This window comes from Lonchura striata, chromosome 25, assembly GCF_046129695.1.
Source record: "Lonchura striata isolate bLonStr1 chromosome 25, bLonStr1.mat, whole genome shotgun sequence".
NCBI classification, from domain to species: Eukaryota; Metazoa; Chordata; class Aves; order Passeriformes; family Estrildidae; genus Lonchura; species Lonchura striata.
In genome coordinates this window covers 6,236,002-6,258,106 of record NC_134627.1, presented here as the reverse complement: position 1 = coordinate 6,258,106, position 22,105 = coordinate 6,236,002, and the positions used below count along the sequence as shown (strand labels likewise).

The following is a 22,105-nucleotide window of genomic DNA, read 5'->3' as shown; positions in this document are numbered from 1 at the left end:
GGTGCCTTCCTGCATCCTGCATCTTGGGGGAAGAAGAGGGAGGAGGGTCCTGGGATCAGTGCTGGCCCTACAGCCAGCTGTGGGTGCAGAGCAGGGATTCTCCATGTCCCTGTTGGGGCTGTCAGGGAACTGACCCAGCACAGGGTCAGGACGTGGGGCTGTGGCCAGAACAGGCAGCCCCCCGGGGTGTCAGGATAAGGCCAGGTGGGCTGTGCCTGTCCTGGGGATGGATCTGCAGGCACTGCCAGGGTCTGGGGGACAGGAGGGAAGCTGCCAATGTTCCCAGCATACAGTTCCAGCTCCTGGTGTACTGCCAGGTGTCCCACATCCCTGCCACACCTGGGGCTTTCTATTCTCTCTCACTCCCCAGCCCGGCCTGGGCTCTGCCCGGGCAGGGAGGAGCCTTGGCACCGGCTGCCCCGGCTGACGGTGCTGCTCTGCCCGCGGCAGCCAGGCCTGGCACATGCTGCCCCTGGGCACAGCCTGGCCCTGCTCCTGCTTGGAGCCAGCAGCTCCTGGGGCATCTCTGTCTCCGGGACTGCTGGAGGCCGCTGGGACAGCAGGTCTGCTCCTGCGGGGCCAGGGGACACGGAGCACCGCGGGTCTGTAGGTGTATGTAGGACACGCGGGCACCAGCCCCCCCAACCCCTCTGTGGGCGTCTGGGGGTGGTTGAGAGCAGATACAAACTAAATCCCTTCTCCTGCACCGCTGGAGAGAGCAGCGACCCCGAGACCTGCAGGCTTTAATCCACGGCTTGATTACAAACCGCCGCCACGCCACATCTGCTGCGGGAAGCGCTCCGACCCCCCCTGCGCGGGGCTGCAGGAGCAGGGGAGGCTCGGGGAGCGGCGAGCACCAGGCACCGCCGAGGAAGCGACCGGGGCCGCCCGGGGAGCTCCGTACCCGCACCCACAGGAGCCGCGTCCCGGTGCAGCCCGCCGCGGCTCGCCGTGCCGAGGAGCGGGGAAATCGAGCTCCCGGGCGGAGCATCTCCCGGGGGCGGGGGTGGCCGGGACTCTGCGCCGCTCCCGGTCCGGCCCGGCTTCCCCCCCGCCCCGTGGGCGGAGCCGCCGGCCCCGCTCCGCCGCGCGGCTGCAGCACCGGGAGCGGCGGCGCCGAGGGCGCTCGGGGCGCGCAGCATGGGCGCCCGCCGCCTCCTCGGGCTCCTGCTCGCCGCCTGTGCCGGCTTCCTGCGCCCCGGTCCCGGCTGCCTCGCACGTAAGTGGGGCCGCAGTCCCGGAAGCGGCCGCTCCGCACTGCGGGACCGCGCCCGCCGCCCCGTCCCCGCATCCCCGAGCAGTCCCCGCATCCTCCGTTCTCTCGGGCGTCCCCCCTTCTTCTTCCCCGGGCAACCCCGGCATCCCTCGGTATCCTCCGCTGCCCCTATTCGCATCGTTCCCAAGGTCACCGCCGGACACGGGAGCCCGGGCTCTCCCGCCGACCGCGCCCCGCCCGGGGCGGCCCCGCCGCAGCCCCCCCGCCGGCAGCGGCCCCGCGCCTGGCCGCAGCCTCTGGGGACCCGGGACAACCGGAACGCCCCGAGGATGCGGGGATGCCCCGGGATGCCCCGGGATGCCGAGGAGAGCGGGGCCGCCCCGCGGGACTTGCCGGGCTCCGCCAGCACCTCGGCCAGCGCCGCCGCCCGCCGGGCTGGCCCCGCCGCGGGGCTGCGCTGGGCCCGACCCCATACCGGGGCTGGGGACAGCCGCTCGGGAACGGAAATCGGCGAGGCTCTGGTCGCACAGGCAGCTCCCCGTGGCCCCTTGAGCCGGCGCCCGGAGTCCCTTCCTCGGGGCCGGGCAATCGAGGCGGGGGTCATGGTACAGGGGATGTCGGCGGGCGGTGGACTGGGGGTTGATGCAGCACGCTTCCTACAGTGAGAGCTTGGGATGCTCCTGAGCGCCCCAGGCTCTCTCTGACCTCTTAGGAGACCCCGAAAGCGGTTCGGGACCCCGGCCCCTCCGAAGGGTCTTTTGCCAGTGCCGCGTGGGTTTGCACGGGATCCCCCGGGATCCCACTCGGGATCGTTCCCCCCGGGGCGGGGCAGAGCGGGGGTCCCGTCGCCCACGTCAGTGCAGAGGCGGCTGGTGCCGGCGCCGGGGCCCGCAGAGGTGTGTCAGCTCCGCTGCAGTGGGAGGGGAGAGCAAAGCGGGCCCGCCGCTCCGCCGGCCCGCGGGAGCCGCGGGTCCCCAGAGCCCTCAGGGTCCGCAGGGCTGGGGAGCTCCCACAGGGGCACTGCCCAGCTCAGTGCTCCGAGGCCGCCCCCAACTCCATTCTCCCCTCAGGACCCTGCTATGATGAGCTCGTTGCTCCCCTTTACTCCTACTCCATCGGTGCCTCCTCCAGATACAGCATCTTCTACTCGGCCAGCTTCGCCCGTCTGCACAGTGAGTCCCCCCGCTGGACTGGGATGCAGGTGGGGCAGGGGAGGTGGGCAGGGGGTGTCCCTGGCCGGGTTTTGCCTCTCGCGGGGCTGAGGGGTCCAGTCAGGTGCTGTGGTGGGGCCGAGCAAGCAGCCGCCGCTCCGTCGAGAGCCGAGCCGCTGAGCTGCTCCCCCCGCAGGCACCAGCGGCTGGTCCCCCGACCCTGCGGACAAGCAGCCCTGGCTCCAGATCGACCTGATGAAAAAGCACCGGATCAACGCAGTGGCCACGCAGGGAACCTTCAATACCTATGACTGGCTCACACGCTACATTGTGCTCTATGGAGACCACCCTACGAGCTGGAAACCCTTCTTCCAGCAGGGCAGCAACTGGGTACGGGGGAGCCCAGGGTTCCCTGTGGGAGGGGGCTCTCTGAGGTGGGTAGAGACCCCTGACTTGGAATAAGGTGTTGACAGTGACCCTTCATCCTCAGACATTCTTTGGGAACGTGAATGAGAGCGGGGTGGTGCGGCATGACCTGCATTACCCCATCCTTGCACGATACATTCGCATCATTCCTGTGGCCTGGAACCCACGTGGGAAGATTGGACTGCGCCTGGGCCTCTATGGCTGCCCCTACCGTGAGTACCTGGCCGGGGGCTCCTGCAGCCCTGCGTGGTGGAATGCTGGCTCTGGCACACCTGGAAAACTCTCAGAGGGGGTTGTGCCCAAACAGTTTGCAGCCATGGCAGAGCCCTGTGCCAGGGCACCTGCTGCTGCAGGCACTGACGTGGGTGGGGCTGCTTTGCTCTCCCCAGGGTCCCATGTGCTCTACTTTGATGGGGATGATGCCATCTCCTACCGTTTCCGAGCCAGGAGGGTCAGTACCTTCGAGGATGACATCTCCTTCAACTTCAAGACACTGGAGCAGGATGGGGTGCTGATGCATGGGGAGGGCTCACAGGGTGACTACATCACAGTGGAGCTCAAACAGGCCCAGCTCCTCCTGCACATCAGCTTAGGTGAGCCGGGGCCAGGGGCTGGGGGCGTGGGGCCAGGGGGCCACCGGCTGATGCTGGTCCTCCCCAGGCAGCAGCCCACTGCACGCCAGCGAGGGCCACACAACGGTGGCGGTGGGCAGCCTCCTGGATGACCAGCACTGGCACTCATTGCACATTGAGCGTCTCGGCCACTACGTCAACCTGACGCTGGACGGGGAGGTCAAGCGCTTCCGCTGCCGTGGCACCTTTGACCAGCTTGACCTCGAAACTGAGGTGGGTGCACTGGGCAGGGGGCTGCCAGGATGTTGATGGTGTCCTCCAGAGAGGGGTTGACACCTTCTCTCTGCCTCCCAGGTATTCTTTGGAGGGGTGATCGACCACGACAAGCAGCACCTCACCTACCGGCAGAACTTCCGGGGCTGTGTGGAGAATATCATGTTCAACGGGGTCAACGTCGCCGAACTGGCCCGGCACCGGCGGTCCAACATTCGCTTTGAGGTCCAGCCTGGGGGGTGGCCCCTACTCTGGGAGTTCTCTCCCTGCTGTGGGGGCACCCCTTTCCTGGCTGTCCTTAGCCCCACTGGGGGGTAACCCCTTCCCTGGGGCAGGCTCCCTGCCTGCTGCAGGGTGACACGGGGCTGGGCAGCGGCCGTGCTCAGCCAAGCGGCGCCGGATTGACCGTGCAAGGTTGTCCCTGGCCTGGGGCGCCTGCCTGGCTCTGCCAGGCATTGGGATCAATTGGGCACGACTGAGGCCAGGACTGTGGGGATGAGAGGGCCTTCCCTCTATGGGAACATTCCCTTCCTCACCCCTCCCATGGTCACTCCCAGGGCAAAGTGGGCCACTACTGCCAGGACCAGCTGACCAGCCCCATCACCTTCGCTGGCATCAACAACTACGTGCAAGTGCCAGGGATCCCACGGAGGAACCGCCTGGCTGTCAGCTTCCGCTTCCGCTCCTGGGACACTGTTGGCCTCCTGCTCTACACTGGCTTTGCTGACCGCCTGGGCTCCCTCGAGATGGTGCTGAGTGAGGGGCAGATCAATGTCTCCATCGCCCAGCCTGGCAAGAAGAAGCTGGAGTTTGCTGCAGGTGGGCTGGGGAGCCAGCGTGCGGCTGGGGGGCCAGTCTGGCAGTGGAGCGTCCCATGCACCTTCCTCTCTGCACAGGGCATCGCCTGAATGATGGCTTCTGGCACTCGGTGCACCTGGTGGCACGGGAGGGCTCAGCTGTGGTGACCATTGATGATGATGATGGTGCCGAGTTTCGGGTGGCCCACCCCTTCCAGCTACGCACTGGCAGCCAGTACTTCTTTGGAGGTGGGCAGCAGGGCGGGGTCCGGGGCAATGGGTGCCTGAGGGCTGCTCACCCCCATCTGTCTTGCAGGCTGCCCCAAGCCAGCCTCAGTCACTGGCTGCCGGTCAAACCAGACAGCTTTCCACGGCTGCCTGCAGATGCTGAACGTAGACATGCAGCCCGTGGACGTGGAGCTGCTGACACTGCAACGGCTGGCGCAGTACCACAACGTGTTCTTCAACGTCTGTGGGATCACAGACAGGTATGGACCAGGATGAGGGTGGTGCCTGGGAGTGGGGGGCATTGGGGAGGTCTGCTGGTGCTGGGACAGGAGCCCTCTGTGTCCTCAGGTGCACACCCAACCTGTGTGAGCATGACAGCCGCTGTATCCAGTCCTGGGATGACTTCATGTGCATCTGTGACCTGACAGGGTACAAGGGGGAGACCTGCCACAAATGTGAGTTTGGAGCCTCGTGCGTCAGGGACAGTAGGGGCACCTGCAGCTCCTACTCCTGCCTGGTGCCTTCCTTGCACTGACCTCCACCCCATTCTTCTCTTCCAGCCCTTTACAAGGAAACATGTGATGCTTACCGGGTCAGCGGGAAGACCTCAGGCAACTACACCATCGACCCTGATGGCAGTGGGCCACTCAAGCCCTTCACGGTGTACTGTGACATCCGAGGTGGGGGTAGCAGCAGGGCAGAGGGGACCTCTTTCTCTGGCATCACCCTGGGAACCAATCCTTGCCTGTGTATTGGAGCTGGAACAGGATAGAGGGAGCGGGGGTGTCCTAGAGGTCAAGTCCTAAAGCTCCCCTTTCACTGCAGAGGACCGAGCGTGGACCATCATCCGGCACAACCGTCACTACGCTACGCGGGTGACGGGCTCCAGTGTGGACCAGCCCTACCTGGGGGCCGTGGACTACTGGAACGCCTCCTGGGCTGAGGTCTCAGCCCTGGCCAATGCCTCTGAGTACTGCGAGCAGCGCATTGAGCTCCACTGCTACAACTCTCGCCTGCTCAACACCCCCTGTGAGTGCCAGGGAAGGGGTTTGGTGCTGCATGGCTGCGCTGCAGGGCTGTGACACAGAACAGTGTCCTGACCCTCCTCTGTGCCTGCAGCCGGGCTGCCCTTCAGCTTCTGGATGGGTCGGAATGATGAGCGGCACTACTACTGGGGGGGCTCACGCCCGGGCATCCAGCGCTGCGCCTGCGGGCTGGAGAAGAACTGTGCTGACCCCCAGTACTTCTGCAACTGTGATGCCGACCATGCAATTTGGTGAGTGCTGGCAGATGTGGAACAGGAGCTGTGGGGTGAGGACTGCAGTCATGGGGGGCACAGACTGGGGTAACAGGGCTGCGGGCTGGCGAAGGGACAGAAACACCTCATGGCCCCTCTGATGCACTCACGTTTGCAGGAGGACAGACAAGGGTCTGCTGACCTTTGTGGACCACCTGCCCGTCACCCAGGTTGTAGTTGGAGACACCAACCGCACTGGCTCTGAAGCCCAGTTCGTGCTGGGGCCCCTACGGTGCTATGGAGACCGTAAGTGACCGTTCCACAGAACATCCCCTGCCTGCAGAGTGCCTACACCTGCCTGTGGTGTCCCACATGGAGGTACACTGTCCATCTCTCATTGCCCCTCCTGTTCCCCACAGGCAACACCTGGAACACCGTCTCCTTCAACAGGGGTGCAGCCCTGATCTTCCCCACCTTCCAAGCCAACCACAGCCTTGACATCTCCTTCTACTTCAAGACCACTGCCCAGTCTGGAGTCTTCCTGGAGAACCCAGGCTACCGAAACTACATCCGCATTGAGCTGAACAGTACGGGGGGGCAGAGGGTGCAGGGCTGTTGGGGGCAGAAGGGCTGGGGCCTTTTCTCAGCACCATGTCCTTGCAGCCACTAGGGACGTGGCATTTATATTTGACATTGGGAATGGGGATGAGAACCTGACGGTGCGGTCGGTGGTACCCTGGAACGATGATGAGTGGCACCAGGTGAAGGCTGAGCTCAACGTCAAGCTGGCACGGCTGCGGGTGGACAAGCTGCCCTGGGTGGTGCGGCCATTCCCCCCACAGAGCTTCGTCCGCCTGGAATTTGACAGGCCCCTCTACGTTGGTGAGAGCCCCTGGCCACATCCCTGCACCTCCAGGTCCCCACGTGCCACACGCCCCACAGGGCACTCAGTCTTGGCCCCGCTGCAGGCGCAGCAGAGCACAAGATGCGCCCGTTCTTGGGGTGCCTGCGGGCACTGCGGATGAACGGGGTGACGCTCAACCTGGAGGGCAAAGCCAACGAGACCGAGGGTGTGCGGGTCAACTGCACCGGCTACTGCCAGGACCCGCCGGTGCCCTGCCAGAACAGCGGGCTCTGTGTCGAGCGCTACAGCCACTACACCTGCAACTGCAGCATCTCGGCCTTCACCGGGCCCTTCTGCAACCACGGTGAGTGGCAGCGCTCTGCGGGTGGGAGGGGCCGAGGAGCCGGCGCTCCCCTCACCCCGGAGACTCTCCCACAGACATCGGTGGGTACTTCGAGGAGGGCACCTGGGTGCGGTACAACATCCTGCCCATGTCGCTGTACGCCGCCCGCGAGTTTGCCAGCATTGTGAGCAGCCCCTGGCAGCCCCTGCCTGGCTACAACCTCACCAGCGAGGAGGTCAGCTTCAGCTTCAGCACCACCTCAGCACCTGCTGTGCTGCTCTACGTCAGCACCTTTGTCAAGGACTATATGGCCGTGCTCATCAAGGATGATGGTGAGGGCAGGGTCCCCCGCCCTGGGGCTCACCCAGAGCCTGCATGGGGACCCCTATCTGGTGCTGGGGCTCCACGTGATGCTCCTCTCTGTGGATGCCACTTTCCAAGCCTATAGATGGGCTGAATGTGCCCACTGAGAGGTTCAGCCCTGCTGACAGCCCTGTGCTGCCCACAGGGAGCCTACAGCTGCGCTACCAGCTGGGCACCAGCCCCTATGTCTTCACTCTCACCAACAAGCCAGTGACGGACGGGCGGCCCCACCGTGTCAACATCACCCGCCTGCACCGCACACTCTACACCCAGGTTTGGGCTGGGACACCCTCCCAGTGGGGCCTGGGGGCTTCAGGTCAGGCTGGGAGAGGTGACTCTCCCATGGGCAGGGTGACTCTGTGGGCACTAATGCTGTGCACCTACCTCCCAGGTGGACTATCTCCCCATCATGGAGCAGCAGTTTTCCCTGTTTGTGGACAGCAAGCTGGACTCACCCAAAAACCTGTACCTGGGTCGTGTGATGGGTGAGCTGGGTCCTGCCCTCAGCTGGGATCCCATGTTGGGGTGTCCTCTGCACAGCATGGCCCTTGCCCTCTGAGAAGGTGAGTAATCTCCTTCTGTGGCCCTACAGAGACTGGCGTGATTGACCCCGAGATCCAGCGCTACAACACACCTGGCTTCTCAGGCTGCCTCTCAGGGGTGAAATTCAACACCCTCGTGCCCCTCAAAGCCATCTTCCACCCCACCAGTCCCCTGCGGCCCTACAGCATCCGGGGAGAACTGGTGGAGTCGAGCTGTGCCTCAATGCTCCCCCTCAGCACCATCCTCATCCCTCCTGAGATGGACCCCTGGTACATGGCCACAGGTGGGTGCTGTGGTGGGACCCTGGCGGGGATGGAGCCCTCGTCAAGCACCAGCTGCAGAAGGGAAGCTCCAGCATGAGACCTTGCTGCAGCCTGGTCTCAGCTGCCTATTTTGTCTCTGCAGAGTTCCCCCATGTGCACGACGACGGCTGGACTGGGATCATCATTGGGTGTAAGTGAAGCCTCTGGCTGGTATTTCACGCTAGCACGGCCCTGTGGCCCCTCCCCAATCCCTCACTGCTGTCTCTTCCCCGCAGTCGTGATCTTCCTGCTCCTGCTGCTGGCAGGGTTGCTGGTGCTGCTCTACTTCTACCACCACCGCTACAAGGGCTCTTACCACACCAACGAGCCCAAGGCCATCCAGGATTACGGCGGTGCGACCAAACCGCCATCGGCACGCAAGGAACAGAACCTGCCCCAGATCCTGGAGGAGCCGAGAGGGGACTAGTGGGGCCGGGGGTGGGACGGGCTCACAGCCCCCACAGCCCCGAGAGCCGCCCGGGAATGAGCGAGCGTCGCGGGACCAAAAGGCCGAGCACACCTGAACTGCCAACACCCGCCTTGAGACTGACCGGACCGGAGCGACCGCCACCTCTTCCCCACGGCCGCCACCGACCGGCCCCGGAGTGCGGCCAGGATCCGCCGAGCCCCAGCCTCGCTCGCCCGGATAGGCCGACAGCCCCTATGCCAGAGGCAGGCTGCTGCCTCTACAGCTGCCAAATCCTGCCTGGCCTCTGTCGGGGAGCCCCAGGCCTGGTGCCCACCCTCCCTCTGGCCGGGGGCACCCGGCTGCTGCCGCCCGTTAGTGCTGCCCGCATAGATGACCCGCTGCTTTGCTCGCTTCGCCAGCACCGCGCAGAGCCACGAGCGCCGGCCCCGCTCCGCCGGGCTGCCAAGCAATACTCCACACCGGCACCGCGCATGCCGCCACCGCACCTTGCTGAGATGCTGCTTTCATAAGATCAGGTACAGATCCTTTCTACCATTTTTGTTGCTGGATATTCTACTACACTCTGGTTTTTTTATTCTCTCGGTTTGTATAAAAAACCAAATGGAAGCTCCCGCGGGCGTGACGCCCCGCGTGTCGTGGTATGTGGTCTGTAGTTTGCTACTTCTCTGTACGAAGTGCCAGTCCTGCCAATTACCTCCAGCCCAGGGAAAGCTCCTGTTCACTTGCTGTGTTGTGGTAAGACAATGTTACAGAAATGCATTTATCTACCCAAAGGCCTGGCTCCACTGGGCACTTTATTTTTAAAAAGTCTGTTCTTTTGAATGAGATGTGAAGATAATCAAATAAAGGCAGAATGATGGCATTTGACACTCCCCAGCCTTCACCTTGGCAGCCTGGGCAGATCCTCTCCTCCCACCCTGGCTCATCCTGCACCAAGGGAGGCACCACATTGACAACAGCAATTCCTGGTCCCGGAGTGAGATGCAGAGTGTAGTGAGCTGGGGCTAGAGGCAGCTCAGCTGCTTCTGCACACACACATCATGGCCTGCTCTCCCCACCACGCACCTCTGCCCCTTCCCACCTTGAGCCAGTGTGATTCAGGCAGCTGGCAGCACCGGGTCCCCCGTGATTCCCCTGGACCCTGGGAGCCAGGCTGGGGACAGCCGGGCAGAGCCCAGCAGGCAGGGGACAGTTTGGGGACAGGCTGCTGCCCAGGGTAACAGAGGCCAGGAGCAGGGGAGGGTCTTTGCTACCACTTTATTATGACAAAGGCTACAAGCCATGTTATTTAAAGTGCATTATTATTACCATTATTCACCGTCAACAAACCACAGATACAAGCCTGGCATAGTGCAGATATGGCCGAAGTGGCAGAAGACGCTTAGGCAAGAGCAGGGTTGGCAGGAGCTGGGTGGAGGGAGGTGGCAGGGAGCAAGGCTCAGGCTGGTGCTGGGATACAAGCACTGCTCCAGACAGATCTAAACACCTCCATGCTCCAGGGAGCCATCACAGACAGTGGGAAGGACAGACAGAGAGCCTGGCCTGCCGTGGCAGGGGACTGGGAAAGCATGGTGAGGCCTGGGCCAGGGAGGGCTTGGCTCCCAGGAAACCCAGAACCTCTGTGTGTTCCTGGACTAAACAGCTGGGAGCAGGCTGAGGCCCTGGAGCCAGGTCAAGGCTCAGTCAGGCTCCCCATGTCATCCTGGGAACCCAGCCCTGGACATTGGGAACACAGCCCAGCACCCAGCACCTGGCCAGGCAGGAGGCTGGTGGCATGTGTGGCTCTCAGGGGACAGCCCTGACCTTCAGGTCACCCCAGGCCCCATCCAGCCTGCCCCATCCCAGGCCTGGAGCACCATCCCAGCAAAGGTGCTGACAGATGCAGGACATCTGGGATGCCTGCAGTCCCTCCACCCCAAAAATACAGGGCCCAGCCACTAGTTGAGGATTAGTTTAAAGTGCTTTTTTCTTTCCTTTTTGCATGGAGTGCAAGGCTAGACCTCACCCTGCCAGAGAATATTTCCCCTTTATTGCCAGGGCCAGGGGGTCACAAAGCCCAAGGAAGGTTTCTGAGAAGCCTCCCCTGGGTCACAACAGTGACTGTAACATCATTCTCTACCCAGCTCAGTGGCACCCCTACTCAAAGTATCATGTTGCATAGTGCTGGTCTCCTATCCCCAGGCATCCCTTGGTGCCACTCCAGCCACAGCTGGGCAGTCCCCCTTTCCCAGCCAGCTGGGGCAGAGGGGAAACCACCCTGGGACAGTCATGACCCAGGGGCTGCTTACACTCCTGCCCCAAATCTCTCTGGTGTCTGGATGGAAAGTAGCACTTGTGACACACACAGCAGCAGGAACAGCAGCAGTCATGTCAGCGTGAAGCAAACATGGCATTGCTTACAAGGTGCAGCAGCAAGGTGTGCCAGAACCACCCCAGAGCTTAGATGATGTCTGTCTCCCTCTCTATGCCGACATACTTCAGGGCATCTGCCTGGCTGTACCTGCAGGACAGGAAGTCATGGCTGCAGCGATGTTCCCCCCACAAACCTTCACAGAGGGTGGGGTCAACCCTGCAGCCCAAGGTCCCCGCTGGCCAAGGTACCTGTAGTCAAAGAAGAGCTCCTCTCCTGCCTGGATGGCTCTCTTGGCAAAGATACCAATGCGGTGGTCTCCGTTCACCATCACAACTGCAAGCAGAGATGCAACATCAGAGATGCAACACCAGAGATGTGCAGCCCCAGCCTGGGCTGGAGCTCTCACAGCACCATGTCCTGCCTGGCCTGGCTGGGCAGGGGGACCTCACCTTTCGCATAGCAATTGGGGTTCACTGAGTGGTTGGCAAAGCGGATTTTATTTCCTTTGCGAGTAGCGTCAACAACAAAATCTATTTAGAAAAAAAAAAAGAGAAGGAAACCATGGTATAAGGCCAGGCTTGTCACCCAGGCAAGAGGTGGGCTGAGCCTGCCCACCTGGCCAGCAGCCCTGGCTTCTCTACCCCTGGCAACCTCAGGAAGTTACCATTGTTGAGGTTGAAGAGGAAGCTGGACATGTACTTGTCGTAGACCTTTCCTCGCCTGTCAGCCTCATCCTGTGAAATGAGCTGTAGAGGGAGAACATCTTGAGAGACTCAGCAGCAGAGGGTTGAACCAGGTTCCAGGGCTGCCTCCTGGAAACACCCTCCTGCTCTCCCACCTCATGGGCAGGAGCTTGCCAGGGCTCCCAGGGATGGGGCAGGGCCAGAGCAGGGCTCCCAAGCAGCAGCACACACACAACACATTCCTCCGCAGAGGTACTGAGATGTGTCCCCACACAGCACGAGGCTCCATCTCCAGACCTGGTCAGAGCGAGCCCATGGGCACAGCTGAGCTGGGAAGGCAGCTGACCCCACAGCCAAAGGAAGCTCTCCCACCACACACAGCCCCCATGTGCCTGGCCAGCAGCTCCAGCACAGGCACAGCACTGACCTCCCCACAGTACTCGGAGATGAACTCGTTCTTCTGCACAGCCTCCTTGATGAACGTCCCCCAGCCAGCCACGTCTGATGGGGCCAGCAACAAATGCTGGAACCAAAATGAAAGGAAATGGGGAGAGTTGGCAGGTACAGCACACAGATCATGGGGGCAGCAGGGAGTCAGTGTCCATCCAGCATCCCCTTTTTATGGTGACACACAGCGCCCTACAGACTTACAGCACTACATGGAGCTGCACAGGTCCTGACACACACTAATTCGCAACTTTCTCTGAATTTCCTTTTTTTTTTAATGCTCAGTTCCTTGCTCTGACCAGCCGAATTAAAGATTAAATGTTTCTCTAGAGTCACTTTACACACTCCCTTGCTCTCACCATTCCTCACTCCGGTCTCCTGATTTTCACATCCACAATCCCTACTCCAGAGTAAATGCTGCAGAGGCCCAGGGCAGAGCAGCTTCTTTTCCAGACCCTGGCAGGTCCAGGGAAGCCTGCTCCCCCCACACAACAGCAGCAGCTGTGTGTCAGCTCTGCCCCTGCCAAACTGCTGTCAATACCTTTTTGAGGCCTCGCTGGATGCTGCAGTTCTTGCAGGACACCACCTTGCAGTCCCAGTGCTCTGAAGCACCGCAGGTGAGGCAGAGGTCTGGGTCACACTCCCGCACTGCCAGGTAGCAGGGGCACTGCTTGGTGTTGCACTGGGTCTTACAGCGGCAGCCTGGGAAGCGGTTCTGACCTGCAGCAACACAGACCATGGGTTTGCACTGGGAGGTTTGGCAGAGAACAGAGGGGCCATGCAGGGTCTCTGCCCCAGCTGCTCCTCCCAAGCCCTAGCAGGCCTTGGGCAGGAACAGAATAAAGACTGGCTGTTTTCTCCACTGCAAAGCTGGGAATGGAAGCCCAGACAGGAAAAACAATCATGGCAGAGCAGTGACCCAATCCCCACCCTAAACAGGGACATCCTGCTCACAGGGGACCAGCAGCAGCACCCACATGATACAGACACAGGGATGTGCACTAACAGGAGTGTCTCCCAGCTGCCAACAGCTGCATGGCAGCACAGAACCATTTCCTTTTGGAATTTAACAGGTTGCTAACAGAACTGCTGTGGATGGACAGAGCAGCAAGTGCAGGAATAAACAGGCACTCAGCAAGCCCCAGCTCTGCACCCTCCCTGTGCTTTGTGCCAGGAGAGCTGGCTGCTTTCATTCCCAAGAGTATTTCACTTCTTCTTACAGTCAGGATTGCACTGGCAGAACTTCTCACAGAAATTCTGAGTCATGATGCAAGGGCAGGAGCTGTCACAGGGATGCTCAGGGTGGTCACAGGGCTGGTAGTTGTACACCTGGGTTGGTGAATTATCTAGAACAAGAAGAGAAATGCCAAGATTGGAAGCTGCATGTTGCAGGAACCTTTTCAAAGCAGCAAGTACAGGGCCTAGGAGGCGAGAAAGTACAAGCTGCCCGTCTGCCTGCACTGGGCAGGGAGCCTGGCAGCACCCAGCTCCCACAGACACACATATGGCTGTGCTCACTGACAACAGCCCAGCCCACAGCAGGGCTGCACAGCGGCCCTCAGCCTCCCCTGGCTGCAGCAAACCCTGCTGCACATGCAGCCTCAGTGGGCACTGGAATGGCCATGATGCCCCTGGCTCCCCAAGGAGCCTGGCCAGGGGTAGTTACTCCCTCCATGCTGCTGGACATGCCAGGCTGGTGAGCAGGACATGGCCACCCCACTGGGGAACTCAACCCTTGCAAACCTCCCATGACACAGCCACAGCCAACTCTACCTTTTTTCAGCTGGATCTTCCTGCAGTGTGCAGCCCACAGCCTGCAAAAGGAGCAGAGGAGGTTGAGGGGACGTGTAAGCCGTCAGGGAGAGCCGGCTAGCACTGCGCAGCACCAGGAGCCAGCACAGCAGAGATGGGCCTGGCAGATTCATGCATTAATGATCAGCAGCACTATAAACTGGAGAGATATGACAGTGATGCAGCTGCAGCAGAAGTTCTTTAAGCCAAACACCAGAGCCAAAATAACACTGGACATATTGAGATCAACACACAAAGTGGGCTACAGGTCAGGGAGCTGAAGCTGAGGCTGCTGTTAGGGAAGCAGCACCAGGATCATCAGCCAGCACTGCCCTATCCTTGAGCTGATCCTGGGGCTGCAGGGCCACTGAGCCCCCAGACAGAGCAGCAGCCCTGGAGCTGAGCCAGGGCCAGCACCCAGCAGCAGCACCAGCAGCCCCATGTGACAGCAGGACGTGCACACAGATGGGAGCCAGATGGGGATTACCAGGAATGTGTTGGCACAAAAAGCAGCGGATCTGGTTGCATTTTAAGAACAAAACAAGCTTGTCCAACACTTGCCTGTGCTTCCTTTTCTTCTTCTGGGATGGATTCATTAACTCATTTGTTGGCAGTTTCGTTATAAGCGATTCCTTCACTGCAAACTGAAAGACCTACCAAAGAACACAAGCAAAAAGAAGAAACAAGTTCAGTGCACTCAAGTTGTTTTATCAAAAGCATAAGGAGAGTGTGAGTAAGCACAGCAAGGCTCCCAGGCCTGGGCCCAGAGAGCAGCAGCTCTGCCCCATTTTCCTGCCTATGGCACACTGCCTCCTCCTGCCTGGAAAACGAGTGCCTGCACAGCTGGTTGTGACACTGCACATGGGAGGGAACCCACAATACCAGCACACAGGGCTCATTCTGACAACAAGAACACTGCTGCAGAATAACACCCTGAGTTCCAAAAGTGTTGATGTGGCACCTTCCTTGGGGAGATTTGTGGCAGAGAAATAAAACCAATAGGCACTGGCTCTGGCCTCAGCCCCTCTCTTGCAGCTGCATTGCTTGGTCTGGGCACCCACCTGCTTGCAGGTCTTTGTCCCCAGCAGCCTGGCAATTGAGCAGAAGTTGTTGAAGTAGGTCCCATGGAAGACACGGAAGAGTGACTCCTCGGCTCCTGTCCACTCCACGGGCTCCTGCGGCGTCTCCACCGCAAACAGCTGGGAGGAGGCTGGGCTCAGCTTCTGCTTAGTGGGGGTCTGGCAGCGGGAGTTGGCCTCTGGCAGGAAAGGCAGATGTTAAGCCAAACACACCCTGGAAGAAGGTACCCGGTCATCATGGTTCTGGGGGGCAGTGGTCATCCCCTAGTGCCCTGCAACCCTGCACTGCACTCCCGGCCACACACTCCTGCTCCTGGCCAGTCACAGTGCTCAGGAGCTAAGGGCTCGCTCTGGCCTTTGCAGATCCCAGCAAAGCTCTTGCTTTGCCTGGCAACATTCCTCCTTCCTGGGAGAGGACAGTGAATCCCACAGCAGCAAGGGCAGGGCTGGTGTCCCTCAGGTTGCTGGGAACACTGACTGCTAACTCCAAATTCTCCAGCTGTACAGGAAGCAGAGGGGAGCCTGGGAGAACTCCAGCTGCGAGGAGCTGCCTGCCCCCAGAGAGAGGAGTGGGGTGTCTCAGGACTGGCACCATACCCGAGGAGCTAGAGGCCCACTCGTTGCCTGTGTCCCGGTCGCTGTCGCCCTCCCTGGTCTCAGTGACAGCCGGGGTGCTGGAGCAGGATGCACCCACCACGTGGTGCCGCCGGCGGCGACGGCCTGAGCACTTGGATCGAGGGTTGTGCAGTGCAGCAAACTCCTTGGCTCCTTCCTGCAAGCAGAGCAGAAGACAACACAGGTGGCAGATGACCAACGAAAGCAGAAAGGCTTTTCCACAGGCCCTGGGACAAGCCCTGTCCTGCCACCACCAAGAGCAGGCAGAAGAAGCTGGCCACGTGTGGTCCCTTCAGCAAGTACCAAACCAGCTGTTTGTGTTGCATGTTCCCACTATGTTCCCTTTGGCATCGCTGCCCAGTCAGACCCTGAACCCCCAGCCCACTCCTCTGGATCCTCCTGACTTCTTGCTCTGCTCCTTTTTAGCATGGACTTAATTTCTGTAACACTGCACTGAGTCTAGAGAAATCATCTGTCACACAATTTCCCATCTGCCAGCTCTAGAATTAGTCTTTGTAGGAGATGTGCTATAATATGCATCTGGTAAGGTCTGCATTTGCAGTCATGCTCCTCTGAATCCAGCAAGGACCAGAACTAATTCTGAAAAGATCATCCAAGTTGCGAAAAGATCCACAGAGCTCTGCAGAGCAGAGCTGGCCAGGGCACTTCTCTCATGGTTTCTAAAGCAGTGACACAGAAACATACCAGCCAGAGGAAACAGTCTGCGCCGCAAGGATCTGGCTCAATCTTGGTCTCTCTATTCTTTCGTTTGTACACATTAGGAGTAGCATGAAAAGCTGAAAAAGTAACAGTTATCTTTACTATTAGCAGTCTCCAAGAGTCTCTCCCCACTCTGCAAGGGACAAGAAGCAGGAGCCTGTGTGCCTGAGGGTTCCCCTGGCAGTGGGGCCTGAAGTGACCAGACCCACAGGGTAACCCTGCTCCAACCCACAACGGGGACTAGGCAGCTTGGGAAGGAGATGCCAGAGGAGAAGGATCAGCTTTCACACTGAAACAAAAAGACCACATCATATTAATATTATATCTTTTAATAAATAATTCATTGGAAAAAGTCCTGTGACTTCCCAAAGAAGCCCTTAGACCTGGAGAACAGCAGGTCCAGCAGCTAATCAGTATCCAAAAGGCTTTGGCAGGACCAACCGCAGGAGCATGACTAAGACGAAGCTGTAAGTTCCAGGGAGGCAACAAAACACAGGGGCATGTCCAGACTTTGGCAGTGAAACATTCATGCCTTTCACTGACGAGCTTCTGCAAAGCAAGAGCAAAGTCTGGTGGTGGCAGGACTACTGCACAAACTGCCAGGAGCTTGGACGCGGCGTGCTGAGCGTGGAGAGGGGACGGCCACGCGCGTCGGTCTGCCATCCGTGGGAGCAAAGAGCGGAGCCGTCTGTGCAAAAGGCTTCTGGGCACCTGTCAGCTCCTAAGGCCTCACTGCAAACTCATGAGGCACCACCCTCCAGAGACTCCAGCATGGACTAAGCAAGGTGTGCAGAGGAAAACTGAGGAGAAAGGGCTCTAGGGAAGCGTCCGGCTGAGATGGCACTTACGATGCAGAAAGCAGTCGTACTTGAAGCAGCGGCGGCAGAAGAGGGTGTGGAAGGAGTGCAGGGACTGCTCCCGCTGCACCGACTTGGCGCATGGCCCATCGATATTGGGAGTGCACTGCGGCGGCAGCACGTTGGGGTCTGACACCTCCGTCAGCTCCCGGTACCTGTTGACAAACACAAACACCCAGGGATGTGCTTTCCCCATCTGTGACAGCTTCACGTGCCTGCAGCACCATCTGGGCCCATCAGGCTCTGGCCCAGGTAAGTCATGGCCAAATTGCAGTTTGTAACACTCAAAACACACTCTGCTCACACAGCCTGCAGGCACTGAGCTTTGTGGCCCAGCCAGCCCACAGTGCTGGTCTCTGAAATAAAGATTTCAACTCTTGCTAAGAAAGGGAAAAGACAACCAGTGCAGGGATTTTCTACCTTTCTTTCATATCCTCTGGGAAGCCATACTCTGGAAACATGGAAGAAATAGCAGTGAATATCATGTCATTGGGGAACCTCTTCTTTGAACACTTCTTGTTTCCTACAAAGAAGAGGAGACACAATTCTTCAGCAAAGTTGACGTGGATGGGTCTTCCCTTTTTGCACAGAGCAACTCCAGAGATGCTCAGGATTGTATTTTAAGACAGAAATGTAATCCCATGCACAACAGATAAACTTTGTGTCCTGCAACCAGGCTGAGGTGACTGAACAACCCAGAAGCAGTGCTAGGACACTTTCAGTGCAGCACGATGTACTGCTGGAAGTACCAACTTCTCTTAAGTGCTATTAGTATTTATTTCTGTAGGGGAGAATTTGCAGACAGTTTTCTACATCCACTAAAGTGCTGGTGTTTGTGCTGCCCGCATCACTACAGATCAAGGACAAAGACAAAATTACCCATCAGCATTCAAAAGGTCATCGAGGACACATGAAAATCCCACAAACCAGAGCTTCCTCTAGGCAACAAGAGCTCCAGGTGGCACAGGAGAGGGAAGAGGAGCACTAATACATAGAAAGCAGGTCTGGAAGGGATTTAAAAACATCCATCTCCCTGCCTCCCACAGAAACAGATCCACCCACACCTCCCTGACAGGTGCTTGCCAGACCAGCACTTGAAAACATCTCATAACTTCTCAGATAACACCCAGCTCTGCTAATCTCACCAGGAAGTGGGTTTACAGATGACTCATCTAAATTACTCCTCACCACACTTTCAGATGGTGATTTCTTCTCCTGTCCACAGCAGACAGTGAGAACAAACCATTTCCCTTCTGCCACAGAACTTGTCAAGCTGGAACTGCTCTTGGCACATTAACAAGAGCAGTGATGGTAGGATAGCAGTGCCCAGTGCTCAGGCGGGGCAGGACAGAAATGTGACCAACATCATCTTCACTTCTCTGGGGGCCAAACCCACCTTCCACTGCAATTCGCTTTCTTTTCCTTGTCACTGGCAGCTCCTCTTTTCCATCCTCCTGTTTCACCTCAGAATCGTTGTGTCCTTCCTCTTCCTCATCTGAGTACTGATTCAGAGCATTCACTAGCTCCAGGAACACGGCATCACTGATGAGGACTGACCCTGAGATCATTTCTGAAACACACAGAAGTGGGAGTGCCACCATTTTTCTTGTTTCTTGCCATGGCAAACCACAAGCCTCCGTGCTCTGCTACCCACCAGAGCCCTTCTTTCAGTTTTTTTGGGGTAGGTGGGATTTTAGCACTAAAGTCAGTAGTGGTCTATCATTTTCAGCAATCTGGGAACAGGCCACACCAGTTTTCCCTGTCTTCTTCCCCACTGGCAATTTTATGATGGGGCAGGCAGCGCTTTTCATTGATTAAACTCTTGGCTGAGGCAACAAGCAGAACAGGGTTGCTGAGCTACTCCCCCTCTAGCAGATTTTCAGCATCCCAGAGGACACCTGTGAATTCCCTGTACACAGCAGGACTGGCTCCAGGGCACTCCAGGCATTAAAATGGAGTGAGGTACCCAAAGGCAGGAATGTCCAAAGGAGAATGACAGGCACCATCCTGTTTCCCTGCTCTGAGAGCTTCTACAGAAAAGCTGGTTGCTGCTGCCACCTTTTGACTTCTGAACTACTTGGATATGTTATTTGCAAGAGACTGAATCACAGAACCATAGGAAGGTTTGGGTTGGAAGGGATCTTAAAGCTCATCTTGTTCCACCCCTGCCATGGACAGGCCACTAGGCCAGGTTACTCCACGCCCCATCCAATGTGGCCTGGAGTGGACAGAGCTGGTTGCTCCCAGGTTACCTTCCTCTCCATGAACTTTCCCATCATAGTTATTAATAAGTTCTTCAATGAAAGTTTCATCTTCTTCCTTCACCTCGTCGCCCATGTAAGGGATATTGCACAGAACTGTTTCATCCTCTACCTGAAGAGAAATCAGACACAGCTCAGAAAAGCAGAGTTTGCTGACCCCAACGAGGCTGTGCCCAAGGCTGCTCTGGTCCCTTAGGTCTGCCAACAACACGGTGCACAGTAAAGGTTCAGATGTCTCATCACTGACACATCAGTGTTATCCCATTGTAACCCAGTCACAAATGAAAGAACCTGCCTAAGAAATAAAACTCTTCATATAAAGGGAAATAAAAATCTTAGGAAAAAAAACCACAAACAAACAAACAAAACCCCCAAAAAACATATTTACTCCTTGATTTCTGTGAAACAATGGTGACTCTGTCAAGAAGACACATGTAAAGGAGACTACCTGGTGAGGTAGTGTGGACACAAGGCTGTCTGGGATTCTACAAAACAAGCAACTAAAGAAACACTTCATCATCTCTCAAGCAGATGTTGCCTGAAACAAGTGGGATGAAGAACCACTTCCCAGCTGTGTAACAATCAGATGCTGACCTCGCTGAGACCCCACGCTTCCCACGTACCATGAAATTCTGCTGAAGAGGGGACCAGGAGTACATAATGGGCACCAGTGCCACTGTGTTCAGGGTCCTCATGTACAGTGTCTGGCTTGAAAATCCTGGGAAAATGCTCTCAACAGTGCACTGGAATACAAGTACAGAAAAGGTCAGTGAGGAACCACTCTGGGAGGCTGCCACAGCCTGAGGAAAACTGAATTCAGGACAAATACAGAAGCCCCACATCCACTCTGTGGACTCCATCCAGGGAAAAGCCTTGGGGGTACTTTTTGTCCATTTCTGCATTCCAGAAGTGTGAGGCATGGCCTGACACTGATCTAGGACAACACAGACAAAAACTCATCCATATTCCCAAAGCTCCCTGCAGTCCCCACTTGCTGATGCTGCCCCTTTTCCTCTGCACACCTGTTTCAGGAATGGGTGCCCACTGACTGGCTTCATCAGCTGCACTGGCTGCACTCGAAGCTTCTTCCAGTCTTCATTAAGGATTTGAGTCTTTTCATGAACCTTTGCAAAGTTGGCCACAAAGAGAGCCTGAAAGGAGAGAAAGGAGCTCTCAAAATTTAAGAAAACCCATTGAGAACTCTCACAGCACTGAAACAGTTCAGCAAGGAGATCCTGTAAAAACCAGCTGGAAATCAGCTCTCCTGCTGCAGATACACCAGTGCTTGTTCAATGGCCTCGTGCATGTGCCAGCTGCTGCCCACAAGCTCAAGGCAGAGCACGAGCAGAAGTGGCATCTCTTCCCATTGATCCAGCTTGCAAGTCAAGTACAGCTTATCAATTCATCTTGCTGACACCCTCTGGCACCATTCACTCTGAGCTGAAATGAAGCTTTTTGGTGCATCTCAGCCCAGTCCTTGCTGTGGCTGTACCTTTGCTCCCATGTTTGCCTGGAACCTCTTGAGCTGCCGCAGACGCATGTACTCGGACTTGACTTTCCTTTTCCAGTACATGATACACTTGGATGTCGGAGGAGTGGTAATTTCCATTTTTCTGTAACAGTACAGAAAGAATAAGCATTAAATAATGGAGAGCTCAACCTCGAAACAAGTGGTATTAGAAAAACGCCCCTGTGGATGGGAAAAACACTCTATGCATCACAGACCTAAACCAAGCAAAATAACGCCGTAGCTCTGCAGTGCTCCTGACTGCGGAACACCTCCAGCCCGAAACAGGCCCGGGACAGCAGCGAGGGGCGGTGCTGACCAGAACCGCCCGTCCTGCTCCCCGAGCCCCCGGGGCAGCACGTGAGCCCGGGGCTTGCTGCGATCCCCGCCCTCCCCCGGGACACGCCGCCGGAGAGCCGCGGCTCCACTCCAGCCGGGCCCGAGCGCTCCCCACGCCCGCCAACAAGAAGCGGAGCGAGCCGAGGCCGGCCGCGCCGCCGGGCCGGGGGAGCGGGTCCGAGTCCCGCAGCTCTCCGCCCCCGGGGCCCGGCTGGTCCCACGGGGACCCGCTACCCCCGGGACCCCCGGCCCCGCCCGCACTCACTGTTCGGCCATCGCGACAGGGGGAGGCCGCGCGCCCCCGCCGCACTGCGCACGCGCCGGCCCGCCCCGGGCCCGCCCCGAACCCGCCTCAGGCCTCGGCCCCCGGCCCGCCCCGGCCCCGGCCCGCCCCGGGCCCGCCTCAGGCCTCGGCCCCCGGCCCGCCCCGGGCCCGCCTCAGGCCCGGACCCCGCCTCGATCCGCCCCGGGCCCGCCTCAGGCCCCGGGCCCGCCTCGACTCGACTCGACTCGGCCCAGCCCGGCCCTGACCCGGCCCGGCCCCGGTCCCTCACACACCAGGCCCCACCCTTCCCCGCTCATACCCAGGCCCCGCCCCTCACATTCCCCAGGCCCCGCCCCTCTTATCGCCAGGCCCCGCCCCTCACACCCCAGGCCCCGCCCCTCACACCCCAGGCCCCGCCCCGCCCCGCGCCGCCGCCGGTGCCGGTGCCGGTGCCGGTGGGGCC

The 22,105-nt window shown here is 58.9% G+C and overlaps 2 protein-coding genes across 2 annotated transcripts; one reads left to right on the top strand and one right to left on the bottom strand.

Annotated features, from left to right (window-relative positions):
* The first annotated feature begins 1,081 nt into the window (after positions 1-1,081).
* Positions 1,082-9,587, top strand: CNTNAP1 (contactin associated protein 1). Its single transcript, XM_021532828.3, has 24 exons — positions 1,082-1,219; positions 2,287-2,388; positions 2,564-2,757; positions 2,858-3,005; positions 3,183-3,386; positions 3,454-3,638; positions 3,720-3,863; positions 4,196-4,457; positions 4,535-4,684; positions 4,752-4,923; positions 5,012-5,118; positions 5,224-5,343; positions 5,489-5,692; positions 5,783-5,939; positions 6,079-6,206; positions 6,320-6,487; positions 6,564-6,782; positions 6,869-7,108; positions 7,183-7,419; positions 7,596-7,723; positions 7,842-7,935; positions 8,043-8,276; positions 8,399-8,446; positions 8,532-9,587. The coding sequence occupies exons 1-24, from the start codon at positions 1,141-1,143 to the stop codon at positions 8,720-8,722; spliced, it is 3,915 nt and encodes a 1,304-aa protein (XP_021388503.2). The 5' UTR covers positions 1,082-1,140; the 3' UTR covers positions 8,723-9,587.
* Positions 9,588-9,968: 381 nt separating this feature from the next.
* Positions 9,969-21,719, bottom strand: EZH1 (enhancer of zeste 1 polycomb repressive complex 2 subunit). The gene is made up of 20 exons (XM_021532834.2): positions 21,643-21,719; positions 21,024-21,144; positions 20,554-20,682; positions 20,155-20,274; positions 19,523-19,643; positions 18,667-18,840; positions 17,691-17,793; positions 17,262-17,425; positions 16,399-16,490; positions 15,676-15,850; positions 15,061-15,257; positions 14,561-14,652; positions 13,982-14,022; positions 13,429-13,554; positions 12,750-12,928; positions 12,189-12,284; positions 11,743-11,824; positions 11,528-11,608; positions 11,327-11,411; positions 9,969-11,225 (listed from the first exon to the last, which is right to left on the bottom strand). Exons 1-20 carry the CDS (start codon positions 21,651-21,653, stop codon positions 11,165-11,167), a joined length of 2,250 nt encoding a protein of 749 aa, XP_021388509.1. The 5' UTR covers positions 21,654-21,719; the 3' UTR covers positions 9,969-11,164.
* Positions 21,720-22,105: the final 386 nt, after the last annotated feature.